General features: G+C 39.8%; 1 protein-coding gene across 10 annotated transcripts in view; it reads right to left on the bottom strand.

Annotated features, from left to right (window-relative positions):
* The window catches only part of PPFIA1 (PPFI scaffold protein A1), a 156,857-nt gene that overhangs the window by 17,246 nt on the left and 127,103 nt on the right, over window positions 1–12,508 (bottom strand). For 6 of the 10 annotated variants that reach the window (XM_089684583.1, XM_089684585.1, XM_089684587.1 and 3 more), the window contains 4 exons: window positions 9,344–9,425; window positions 9,059–9,259; window positions 3,838–3,900; window positions 1,595–1,621 (listed from right to left, as the gene is read on the bottom strand). In XM_089684583.1, the coding sequence (XP_089540709.1) occupies window positions 1,595–1,621; window positions 3,838–3,900; window positions 9,059–9,259; window positions 9,344–9,425 (373 nt within the window). The remainder of the gene's footprint in view (window positions 1–1,594; window positions 1,622–3,837; window positions 3,901–9,058; window positions 9,260–9,343; window positions 9,426–12,508) is intronic. The other 4 variants (XM_089684588.1, XM_089684592.1, XM_089684593.1 and 1 more) reach the window with 2 other exon arrangements.

Raw genomic sequence — 12,508 nt, 5'->3', positions numbered from 1 at the left:
GAATATGGGGACACTGTAGTTATAAAGAGATGGACATCATCTGCTAAAATACTCAGGTAGGCTGTGGCGTTTAAATGATTCTCAATTGGTACTAAGGGGCCCAGAAAATATCCCCCACACCATTATACCACTAGCCTGAACCATTGATACAAGGCAGGATGGATCCATGTTTTCATGTTGTTTATGCCAAATTCTGACCCCACCATCTGAATGTCACAGCTGAAAACCGAGACTCCTCATACCAAGCAATGTTTTTCTAATCTTCTATTGTCCGATTTTGGTAAGCCTGTGAGAATTGTAGCTTCTGTTTCCTGTTCTTAGCTGACAGGAGTGGCACCTGGTGTGGTCTTCTGTTGCTCTATCCCATCTGCTTCAAGGTTCACCATGTTGTGCGTTCAGAGATGGTATTCTGCATACCTTGGTTGTAACAAGTGGTTGAGTTACTGTTGCCTCTGACATCAACAAGACATTTTCATCTACTGCCGCTCACAGGATATGTTCTCTGTAAACCCTATAGATGGTTGGGTGTCAAAATCCCAGTAAATCAGCAGTTTTTGAAATACTCAGACCAGCCCGTCTGACACCAACAGCCATGCCACGTTCAAAGTCACTTAAATCAACTTTCTTCCCCAATCTGACACTCAGTTTGAACTTCAGCAAGTCGTCTTTACTACGTCTAGATGCCTAAATGCATTGAGTTGCTGACATGTGATTGGCTGATTAGCAATAAGTATTACCAAGCAATTAAACAGGTGTACCTAATAAACTGGTCGGTGAGTGTATATTTACAGATACACTAATTTTTAGCCCGCTCCAGAATTGCGATCTCCTATGGCAGCAGAGGAAAGAAAGCATTAAAATAGATGGGAATTCAGGGAGCTGTGACGACATGCACAGGATCCCATGTCTCAGCCGTTGATGATGCTCACTTTTCTCCCCTGCAGCTGCTTGTGGCTGACACAGCAGAGCCGGATCATGTGACCGCACGGAGTGGAAAATACGTAAGTATACACATTTTGATTTTCACAGGTTAGTCAGCAGAGGTGTTGGGAAAGGTGAGGGAGCATTTTTAAGGCTAGTTAGGTTGAGGCTGAAATTCTATTTTAATTGCATCCCAAAAATTTAGTAAAATAGAATATTTTTTGTACTAAGCTGCATAAAATACCAAGTTACTGCTTCTCAAAGTTTCAACTCAACTGTTTTTTTTTTTTTGTTACAGTCAAGCTATGTATTATAGAAAATGCACATAATCTCTTTTGTAGTTGATTTCACAGAGCAAAAGACAGAACACTATTCTCCTGTTTGGCAGTGGTCAGCTGTAACATCCATTCGCAAAACAGCGAAAACAGAGGAAAAGCTCTGCTCCGACACTATGGAAATAGTTTAAGAGATACTTGAACCGTGTGAAAATGCAACCTAACTAGAAATGGGGAAAACTTGTTTTTGATGTGAAAACATCACGCCGTAGCCTCTTTGAAATGTGCAAAAACAGCATATAAGCTAGCCTAGAGTGCAGGAAAATGTAAGAAACCGATTTATGTGCGCTAAAAAGTGATTGAAAATGAAAACGTAAATTAGTGAAAAACGCCCAAACCTGAGCCCAGCTTCCCTCCTCATCTTCCTGGTGTTAGGTGGATTAGGAAAGCAAAAGAACACAAAACATTAGTCAGCAGGGTTAATGGGAATAAAGTGGTCACTCCATGCAACACACAACCCCCTCCCCAAACCTCCAGTGCACATGCAATGTGGAAACATATAGAAACATCAGGAACCTCTGGGTTTATAACAGGGTCTCAGTGCCACATACATTTTACTCTACAAAATATAAAAATGTGTGTGTGTATAAAATTTGCACCAATGTTTTTGCTGTAAGCAAACCATGGAACACATGTTAATCGATTGCTGACCTAGGACGTGTGGCTGTTAGAATCTGCAAATTCTAAAGAGTGCCAGACCAAGAATCGGAGTCCAAATCTTTTAATATTAGGGTTTGTTTACAACATATACAGCATATTGCCGTTTCAGAGGCTCAGAACACTGTCACTTCTTCAAGGCTTGTATATTGCAGCAGGGACTCAACACCGGACAATTACCAGGATTACGTGTTTATTGTGTAATCACTGAAATATTCCAGGCCTATTAACGCTTGAGGATAGGAGGCACTGATCTTTATTGGCAGCTGTATCATCAATGATTGTCAGAAATTAATGTTTCTGTTCAGTATTTGTTAAAATATAATCATTGATATACTGTAGTCAGCTGCTGCTCTCAGAATGTCTAGTTACAATGCATCCCTTCACCCCTTGCACACAGGCGATTTGAGCCTGTGCAACATACATTCTAGTGTATTCACCCTGCGCGAAAAGCCGCGCACAGCTGTGTATATATATATATATATATATATATATATATATATATATATATATATATATATCTCTATCTAACTATCTATATATCTCTTTATTATATAGCAGTACACAACTGTTCCGAGTATATGCCAGTGCTCTCAAACATGAGTATAGCTTTCGAATATACGCCAGTGCTTTTGTAACCAGAGTATACATCCATACGCTGTACTCATGCTTACGTGCACACCGTGACTAACAGATCTCATTGAGGATCCTTAGTACCTGTTCACACATAGGGGTAACTGGCGTTTTTTTTACAATGGAAGAGCAGCAGTCACCGTTCGCAACCCACAGAAAAACAATCGTTATTTTTATGTGCCCTGTTTGCGCAGCCTGGAGTCGTGGTGTAGTCAGCTGCGATAAAATGCAGACTGAAGCTGCATTTAAACACAGTGCACAGAAAGATACCGCATGTCATTGTACAGCACCGCAACACACCAGGCTGCTGTACAGTGACATGAATGAAGTGTCACTGCAGCCGAAATGGACTGTACTCTGTCAAATGAAAGCCTTTAACTTGCTACTATGGCCAGCCATACAGATAGATTTCCTTTTTTCAGCCCATTTGCTAAAGAAAAACACTAATTCTTCCATGCACACTAAATAACATGGACAGAGAAATCTCACCTGCCAGCTGTTATATTCAGACAGCCTGCACCTGTGTCTGTCTTAATAACAAAACATTGACTGCATTTACTGGTTGCAGTCCCCGGCTCTGATTTTTCAGTCTTAAGCCAGCCATAGATGGATTGGATTTACCCTACTGAATGCACCAAATTTCGATCAATGTGTGATCACCCCCCGCTCAACAGAAGTTGATCACAAATTTACTTCTGTTGAACAGAAATGTTGAAAACTTTTCTCAGACAGTGGCCAGTGACACTGATCAGTGTATTCTGACTGCAGACAGTCCTGTTATCAGAATACAATGTAACAGTGGAGAGATTCCCCATCCACCTCACTTGTGTCTGCCGGCTGAACAGGTTATACATAAAAAAAAAAAAAAAGGTCCATCTATGGCCACCTTTAGTTTGTTGAGCTGGATGCTAACATGGTCACCTATGGCTCACATTTTAACAGATTCAGCAGGAATTGGCCAAAATTTAAGGCGCATATGAACTGTTGAATGGCAACTCACAGAAGAATCTCAGTGGCAATGAAAGGGCCTCACAGTCTGCCTATTAACACAGAGGTTCAACTGGTTTCTATTAATTTCCCAAATTAGCCTCTCAAGAGTTGAGCAAACCTCCTTAAAAACACCAGTTTGGCCAACACTGAAGAGGTTATTAAAAAAAAACAAAAACCTAAACTCTATCAAACAAGAATTGAGCGTCTACAAGTACACTCAAAGTAAATCTACAAAGAAAAAGTGGCAAGAGGCACCCGCAGGGGATGCTACACAACACAGGCGGTGCTGCTGTAAACTAACCGTTTGTGGAGAGGCTGTGAGAGTTTCCATCTCTTCATGAGTAACCCAGACATTTCCCGTGGACTATTTACAAGCACATCCAGTGAGAGAAGCAGTAACAGAGAGGGAAGGTGGCACAACATATAAGCAACAGGTACACAGTGGAGAAGGAAAGAGCAAACGCTAAGAGTCTACGGCAATTAGGTTTAACCAGACTGAAGTCTACATAGGAAAACAGCTGAAACCCTAATGCCATTATGAAAACATGCCATTAAGGCAGCATAACGTAAACCACTCTGAAGTTTTTGTTTGGAGGCTCATACAACACAAATTTTACACTTCTTTAAAGGGAAACTAAAGTCTATACAATATTTTTATGACATATAGGTAAAACTGCATCAAAAAACATTTTAGTTCCCTGACAGGTCATTAAAGAAGATCTCAAACTTTAACATGATAATGTAATTCCATATGTTGTTTTCCATCTCTTCATTAAAGCACCTTTCATGAAAAGAATATCTGGTATTCCTGCCATGTAGGTCCTATTTTATGCACCGCCTGTTATGGGATCGCAACTGTCTTCCAATTGTGCTCCTGTATTGTCACCCTGTCAAATGACCTCCTAATTGAAGCTACATGTGGCTGTCCAGACACACATTGCTCAGGTGGGGTTCACTGTTGTCCATGTCACAAAGCCGCTAAAGAAAAATGATGTGCAGCAGACAATGGAGCATATGTATATAGAGAGTAAGTGTCTGAAATCCAGAAAAAGCAGCCAACACCACAGTATAATCCACAAATGAGTCTATTTATTTAATGAGGTACAGTCATAAATCCACGCAGAAATCCTACATGTTTTGGTTGACTGGGCCTTAATCATGACCATAATTAAGGCCTGATTGGTCAAAACGCATAAGTTTCGGACTGGATTTTATTACCAATTCTCATTAATAAAGGATAGCCATTTGTGGATTATACCATGGTGTCGGCTTCCTTTTCTCTTTTCTGGATTACATGTGTTGGGCTTACAGTGGCTATCAGCCAGAGCAGGGTGGGTGCCATCAAGCTCATTGAGGTGTTTAGGTAGTAGCACTGTCCTGTGTTCCAGAAGTGGCTGAAAGGATAGAGATAAGCAACACTGAGATGCAAAAAAAAAAAAAAAAAAGGTGAAAACTGTTTTGACAGACGTTCCACTACAATGTAAGTAATTTTTTTTTTTTTTTTTAAAAACATCTTAAAACAGTTGTTTCTATATGGTTTGCAGTTAAAGATTAACTGGAGGCAGCCATATTTGACTATAACATATTCAGGCTCCGCTTTCTTAATAGCACTATAAATGGACTGTGCTTTAATACTTCTTCTCTCAGGGCAGGTCTGACCTGACCAAAAACAAAATTGCTAGAAGCCTAAAAGCCTAAAGCCTAAAAGTGAAAGTCCTGTCAAAAAGTACTTTCAGGTAAATGTTACAGTGAAGAATCGAACGTATACCTGTTGAAAATAAACTATTGGCTGTACTTTTTGTTTGCTGAACAACAACGAACTTTACATGATTACCAGACTAGGTTATTCATTCACTCCCACATCAGAGGTGACTCCATTCTCTGACACATTTTACTCAATAGTCTTAATCATAGGAGGCCCTCCTATGATTAAACCAAGTTTGTAAAATGCATCAGAGCAGAGACATGCCAGATAGGGGAGAGAATACTTGTCTGACCTAGTCTAATATCAATAAAGCTGGTTACAGTCCAGCAAGACAGCAGATTGCAGCTTGTGTGTCTGTATGCCTGGAGAGGGGAAGACAGGACCCACACAGCAGGCTGCTGCATGTGCTTGCCTGGAGCAGTGTCATTTACATGTGGTTTAAAATAAACTATAGTTTCCCTTTAATCCAATTAAAGAAAATGCATTTTATTGCTATGCATAAAATAAACAGGTTTTTGTTCCAAGAGACATGGGTCCTTGGAACAGCATGAAAAGCTAATAAGAAGTTGGTTTTGCAAAAATGGATGTATAAAACATTTCATAAGATGAATACATTTCAGAAGAGTATTTAAACTGCAAGTGCTAAACACGCACACAATATTGCAGTAAAGGCAAAGCTGTCTGAAAAAGGCGTTAGAATCTCTGTCTGCTTTTAATTGCTGCATGTGCCTGCAGTGGGGGATTCCTCTATACAATCAACTGGAAGATACAGGAAGTGAGGTGTAATCTCCCAAAAGCTGAAAATCCACTACTGAAAGCTGTCACTGGGACAGGCGTGCCTACTGAGTGATCCCCCACTGTTGGTATAGTGCCAACTATAAAATTTTAGATTAACTTTAAATACTTCCCAATCAAGTTTAAATCTTTTCAATGGTGGCACAGACAGCAGTCAAAAACCTACTTGAGGTACTAACCCTACACACCACTTGGTCCAAAACTAAAGTTTTGGCTGGAATAAAATGTTAAAGAAAACTCACCAGGTGTATCAATGTGTTTAAAATATGTTAAACCCTGTGATGTCAGCAGTTATTAAAAATCCTTTAATCAATTTCCGTGCACATCAGGAGCCCCTGGATCCAAGGTGGATAAAAATAAACAACTCCTGTCCAGCTTAAAACGCATGTATAGCCAGAATGTTTTTGATGTTTTGGATCGAGAATGGAAGGAAATAAAGATTAAAAACCCTGTAAGTTCATTTTTCCTGTCTGTGTAGCATTTAGGTTATTCCCCCTTCATGCCTTGTCTCTAGGATAATTAGAAGAAATCTCCCATAGTAAGGGGAATTCTTCCTTAGACATTTCTTCCCAGGTTCAGTTGTACCCATTGGAAGATTTCCTCTCACCTCCTGTTCTGGGGACAACCAATATATACTGGATTTCCTCTCACTTTTTTTCTTGGGGACAATGGTCACAGTACAAACAGGGGAGAACAGACAGCAATAAAAACTTGACAGAGGATGTAACCCTTCGACTCCCTATCCAAAAAAAAGTTTTGCCTTTGTCAGACATTACGATCATTTGTACGAAGTGCCCAGGGGCTCCCTGTGTACACAGAAATCAGTATGAGGATAAGGAAAGACCAATACTTTGGCAGTACTGTTAGTTTAAACACACTGAAGTACCTGACAGGTTCACTTTTGAGAAGAGGTTTGTTAGCCTAATGAGATTGTAGCAACCAATCGCCCACTTTTCTCTTTTGTCATAGATCTACAACATAAGTTCACAGTGAAGTAAACACCAGCTCTATACATCAATGACTACTGAACTTAAAGAGAACCAGTCATGGACTGGGCTTACACAAGATACAATTAACTATACTGTATAACTTGTGAAAGACTTACGCTTTCCCCTTATTTACGTATACTTGCACTGTCTATGCCTCACACTTCAGTTTAAAATGCCCCGTAGTTGTCTATGCTTGTTTTTAAACACATCTGTCAGGAAAATATTGGACATACTATTAGGACTGGTGTTTAAAGGTAGAGGATCCAATGTAGTTTTGTTAATCTTCTGATCAGGAACAAGGTAGAGAAGTCAGAATTATTGACCTGCTTGCTTGCTGCATGAAAAGCAAAGTCATAATCAAAATAACAGTCCTGACACAATCGAAACTATGTCAGCAACTGCAGCGTCTATATGTCTATGCACAAATTCCCCTTAATTGTGGGTCATGTTTATTTGATACTATTAGACAGTCTCAGATGCTGGAAGACAGTGAGGGAGATTTACCAAAACTGGAGTACTCAGAATCTGGTGTAGCGGAGCATGGTAGCCAATCAGCTTCTAATGTCAGCTTGTTCAATTAGGCTTTGACAGTAAGACCTTGAAGCTGATTGGTTCCATGCAGAGCTGCACCAGGTTTTGCACCATGCGTTTTTAGTAAATCACTCCCAGTGTGTGAGGTCAGGCAATTAACACAACAGCTGTTAAACTTTAGGCGGCCTCTGACAATCAGGCCAGAGTGTGGGGTTCAAACAAATAAAGTAAAGGGGTCTCTAAGACAGCATTATCATTTCATAATGAGTGTATATTAATATTCTTGCATAAGTCCATCCAAGGCTGATTTTCTTTAAATAAATATACATTTAAAAGGGTGGTGATTGCCAATTTTGGGATACATATTCACAAAATTGTTTTATTTACCCATAAAAATAAATAGGACACATGTCTATTTACAGACACGTTAAAAAAAAAATTACTAACATACTCCAGGAATCAGTTTTTCACAGTAACCAACTATTGAGCAGTCCAGAGCTCACAAGGACCCAAGTACATTGTGCCAGTTGATTGCTATGTTAAACAAAACTGTTAACAAGGTTCCAATACCTCTAACAGAACGATAAAGGATATTATTTTTTTCTCTATCCCCCTGGCAAAATCCCACCTACCCGCACCCATCACACTACCATAATATCACTGTCATGCCCCATTCAATACTTCATCTCCCAGGAGCCAAAATCTTATCGGTGCCAGCAACGCAGACTTCTATACGTTTCTAAACAATCCAACTGTATAAGCCATGGGTGCAATTAGAAACTTCAGGGCCCCGATGTAAGAAACCATGAAGGGTTATTTTTAAAGGGACAGCGCAAAAAAAAAAAACATTTAACAAATTTAAAAAAAAAAAAGTTTAAAGTGCCCCCGTCCCCCCACGTAGTGGTGAACGCATACGTAGGCCATGCCCACATATGTAAACGGAGTTCAAACCACACACGAGGTATCACCACGAACGTCAGAGCAAGAGCAATAATTCTCACACTAGACCTCCTCTAACTTTACACCGCTAAACTGTAGACATTTTTAAATCATCACCCATGGAGATTTTTTAAGCACCACAGTTTCACGCCATTCCACGAGCGTGCGCAATTTTAAAACATGACATGTTGGGTATCTATTTACTCGCCGTAATATCCTCTTTTATATTTTACAAAAAATTGGGGTATATATTGTGGAGAAGGGTGGATTAGATTTGGCCAGGATGCCTAGAGAAAATTGTGTATAAATGTACAGTTATCCTATAAATTAGGACTTGTGTACACAGTAGCCAGTAAGCTGCAAAGTAGGTGGGAGACCCAGACACAATTTTTCAGGGCTTTGATATCTGGACTGTAGACTATATACTCTCACCCCAAAGAAAGCAGGTAAGAGTTCCACTCTAGTTTGGTTGGTGATTGACATTGTCTTAATGTTAAAAAACATCCTGCTTTTTGTTAAACAAGAGAATCTTTTTTTAATAACACTGATGCAGTTGAACGTACCGTTCTCGAGGTTGGAGGAGCTGATGGACTGGTTAAAGACATGATCTCCTGGATAGCTAGTCTCAGCTTTAGCCTGTGAAGTGGGTTACTGATACCGATCTCTCTCTGGATTTCAGTGTCTGACAAAGCAGACATTATTGCCCCACTCTTCACATTGGCCCGACAGGCAGCCACGTACCAGGCAGGCATCCCGACCCAAAGCTGGAATGAATTAATGTAGGAAAGGAGGTTACACTCTGTTCTCTGATAAGGTTTGCTTAAGTTTATAGTGCAGAAATTACTTACCTCCAACCAGACAACCACGGTTGGACCATCCCACTGTGCAAATGGCAAGCCCTGTCTCCGTGCCTCTTCCAAGAGCTCGTGCCTGCAAATACAGCCATTACTAGGATCCACCTGATTCCTATCCAGTGTTATGATCCAAAATGAAAACATTTATACCACATTAAACTGCAGACGGCACTTTCTATCAATCAGGATAAATAATTAAAGCTGATATTTATTTTTTTTCTTTTTTCGGAATACAGCACCAACATCATTAGTTACATGTAATGATATGTATCCCATCTCTGGCAGACTGCTGCTTCTTGTAAAATCCTCCCTTAAAAGCCATCAAATATTGCTCTGAGCAGCTATCTTCTGGTGCTGCATGGGTTAACAGCTGCCACTGCTAGTGTTAGGTACTGCGCCACCATTCAGACAGTTTGTACTACTAGTCTCCCACAATGCATTATTTTCTGTGAATAAGGAGGAGCAGACAAAGTTCAGTATGTCCACTGCCCAATTACGTAATGACTGGTCTCTGAATGGCAGAGAGGGAAGGCGAGTGGGGAAACTCTTCATACTAGCAGAGACTATTGTTAACCCATACAGGACCTGAAGATAGCCGCTCAGGGAAATATCAGGCGGCCATGAAGACAGTATGAAGCAGCCCACAGGAGCTGGGATACACACCATTACACATAACTAATGTGTTGGTGTGTATCCTAAAAATACTAAACTAGCCAAAAATAGAGTAATAATGCTTACACACCTCATGTAGAAGACTAGCCTATAGCTGATTAACATGAGGGCTGCACCAAAAGTAATACAAAGCGAGCATAACTTTTTTTTTTTTTTTTTATTTAACTTATACAGGTCATTAAAGTTTCACGTTTGTTGAGTAACTCTTCCTTTTTTCTCACTGATGGTAAATAATGCATTCCAAGAAGAAGCAAGATGCCATTTATGAGTTATGGACAAAAGAGGGATGCAGGTTGTCCAACATCCACAGGAGTCTACAGAAAGTTTACGAAGATGACACTACTGAAAACAGCAATGTGCATAAATAAATGAAGTTTAAATGGTCTCATCTTTGTATGTTTTATAACCTTTTGTGGATGTTAGACAGCCTGTACCCCTTCCTTGTCAAGAACTCAATGAAAGCAAGTTGCTTTTGCTTGGAATCCATTAGTTACCTGCAATGAAAAGAGGAGTTACTATAGAGGAAGAGTTACTCTACCAACATGTGAAATTTGAACAACCTATGCAAGTTAATGAAAAATAATGTTATGCCCACTTTTGCATTACTCTCAGTACATAATTTTACTATGAATCAACCCATTGCACTTTTCTCCATCCCTAAGAACAAAGTCATCTCTGTCACCACAAGGAAACAAATCTTGAAACCCATCCAAAACAAGAACCAAGTGGAAGTGAAAATCAGAAAGTAGTGAGATACAAAATTGTGCCTTCACCATGTAACCAGCAAAAGAGAAGTTAGCCAACTGAATGTCTCCTACTAGCAAATGAGAAACAACCCTTTCAATAATATGTAAAGAAGAGATAATAATTTACATTTTAGTAGATTGATAGCTAAACTACCTAACAATTTATTTGAGGGACCCTATTGGTGAAATCTCTGAGCTTGAGTTCCTGGGTCTGCAGATTTGCTGTGGTCATTATACAGTCTTCCCACTTTCCCTGTTGAATTAAATGTATTTTATATCGTGAATAAAGAGCACTCAAAATAAGCAAGTGGACAGAAACAGGGCTATGAATTATGGCGTGGAGGATCTCAATGTGGTACCTAAGACATAGGAAGCTAAGGGCTGACTCATACCATTCGATTTAACTGGACAGACCCTTTAAAGCAAAACTAAGCACACGGAATTAATGGTTTCAATTACATGTACATTCAAAGGCATGTCTCTGCCACAGCTGCTAGTGTGCTTATGCCAGCTCTCAACTAAACTTTCAAGTTCTCAAATGGCTGGTGTCATAGCTGGACACGTGTGCAGCACCTTGGCAATCTAAATAGATGCCAAGATTGTGCCATCTTTGACTGTAAAAGATTGAGGTTTATGTTCCACTTTAAAGTACTGCCATTACAAATATATCGGAGACACAGGTGTGTTGATGACGTATTTCAAAGCTGTCATCAGTACACCCATATGCTATAAACCACATTACGAGAGCACAGTAGCAATGTTACAGGGCCAACAAAGGACTCCTTCCTCAGGAGGCCATTAAAGCATTATGCCATTGCCGCCTGATGGTGTCCTTTGGTGTCACCTCACAGTTATGCTTTGTAATGTGGTAAAGAGGCTGATTACTAATGATTACCATTTGCTGTGTGAACCACTACACAACTGCGCCATTTATTTTGTCAAACACCCAAAACTGATTCAAAGCTATATGGAGTGTGCCTGAACCTATATTTCCTCCATCATGGACCTAGAGCCACTTTACAAAAGTAAAGTGACATCACATGTTCTCTTTATTAACATATGATTTTAAAATGGGAAGTGTAAATTGCACTGCAGGCAAGCTATGCATAACTTATTCAAGGTTTTATATATGTAAACACCTATGCGTAATGTCCCAGTTTTATCAAACAAGCTGCATACAAGGAGGAAAATAAGCTTACAATACTTTGTTTTAAATACAGAAAGAAGACCCACAAACCTCAGAGGGAACATTATAACACAGCACCCCAAAATAGTAAACGCAACCGTCACCTGTTTGCAGAATGATGAACACATGCAAGCAGTGCAGTATAGAGGAAACCATCCAAAATGCAGCAACTCATCATACTCACCCCGTTCTAATACTAGTAACAACAGATTACGTGGAAGGCAAGTAAAGAAAAACAAACAAAATGCTCACAAACCTGTCCCTTACTGTATATCAGCAACATTTTGCCAAGAGCAACAACACTGGAAAAATTTGATCGGTAAATGCCTGGTAGATATTAGTAAATAACTGATACAAAGAGCATTGTTTCCCAAGGATGCAGCTGGCACACAGTCTAATAATATTGCATGACAGCTGGTAAAAAAATAAATAGTGTTTGAGTCAACGAAAACCCCACATTTGTGCCAGGGAAAGCTGGAGCATGTGCTATGCAGTTCCAAAAAGAATACATCAAAGCATTTTCAAAAACTAGCTAAGCAAGCAAAATATATTCCC

The sequence above is a fragment of the Staurois parvus genome, unplaced genomic scaffold (assembly GCF_062004578.1).
Source record: "Staurois parvus isolate SC_StPar_1 unplaced genomic scaffold, SC_StPar_1.0 ptg000350l, whole genome shotgun sequence".
Classification (NCBI taxonomy): Eukaryota; Metazoa; Chordata; class Amphibia; order Anura; family Ranidae; genus Staurois; species Staurois parvus.
Note: the sequence above shows the minus strand (reverse complement) of the source record. Positions and strands in the feature narration are given on the sequence as shown.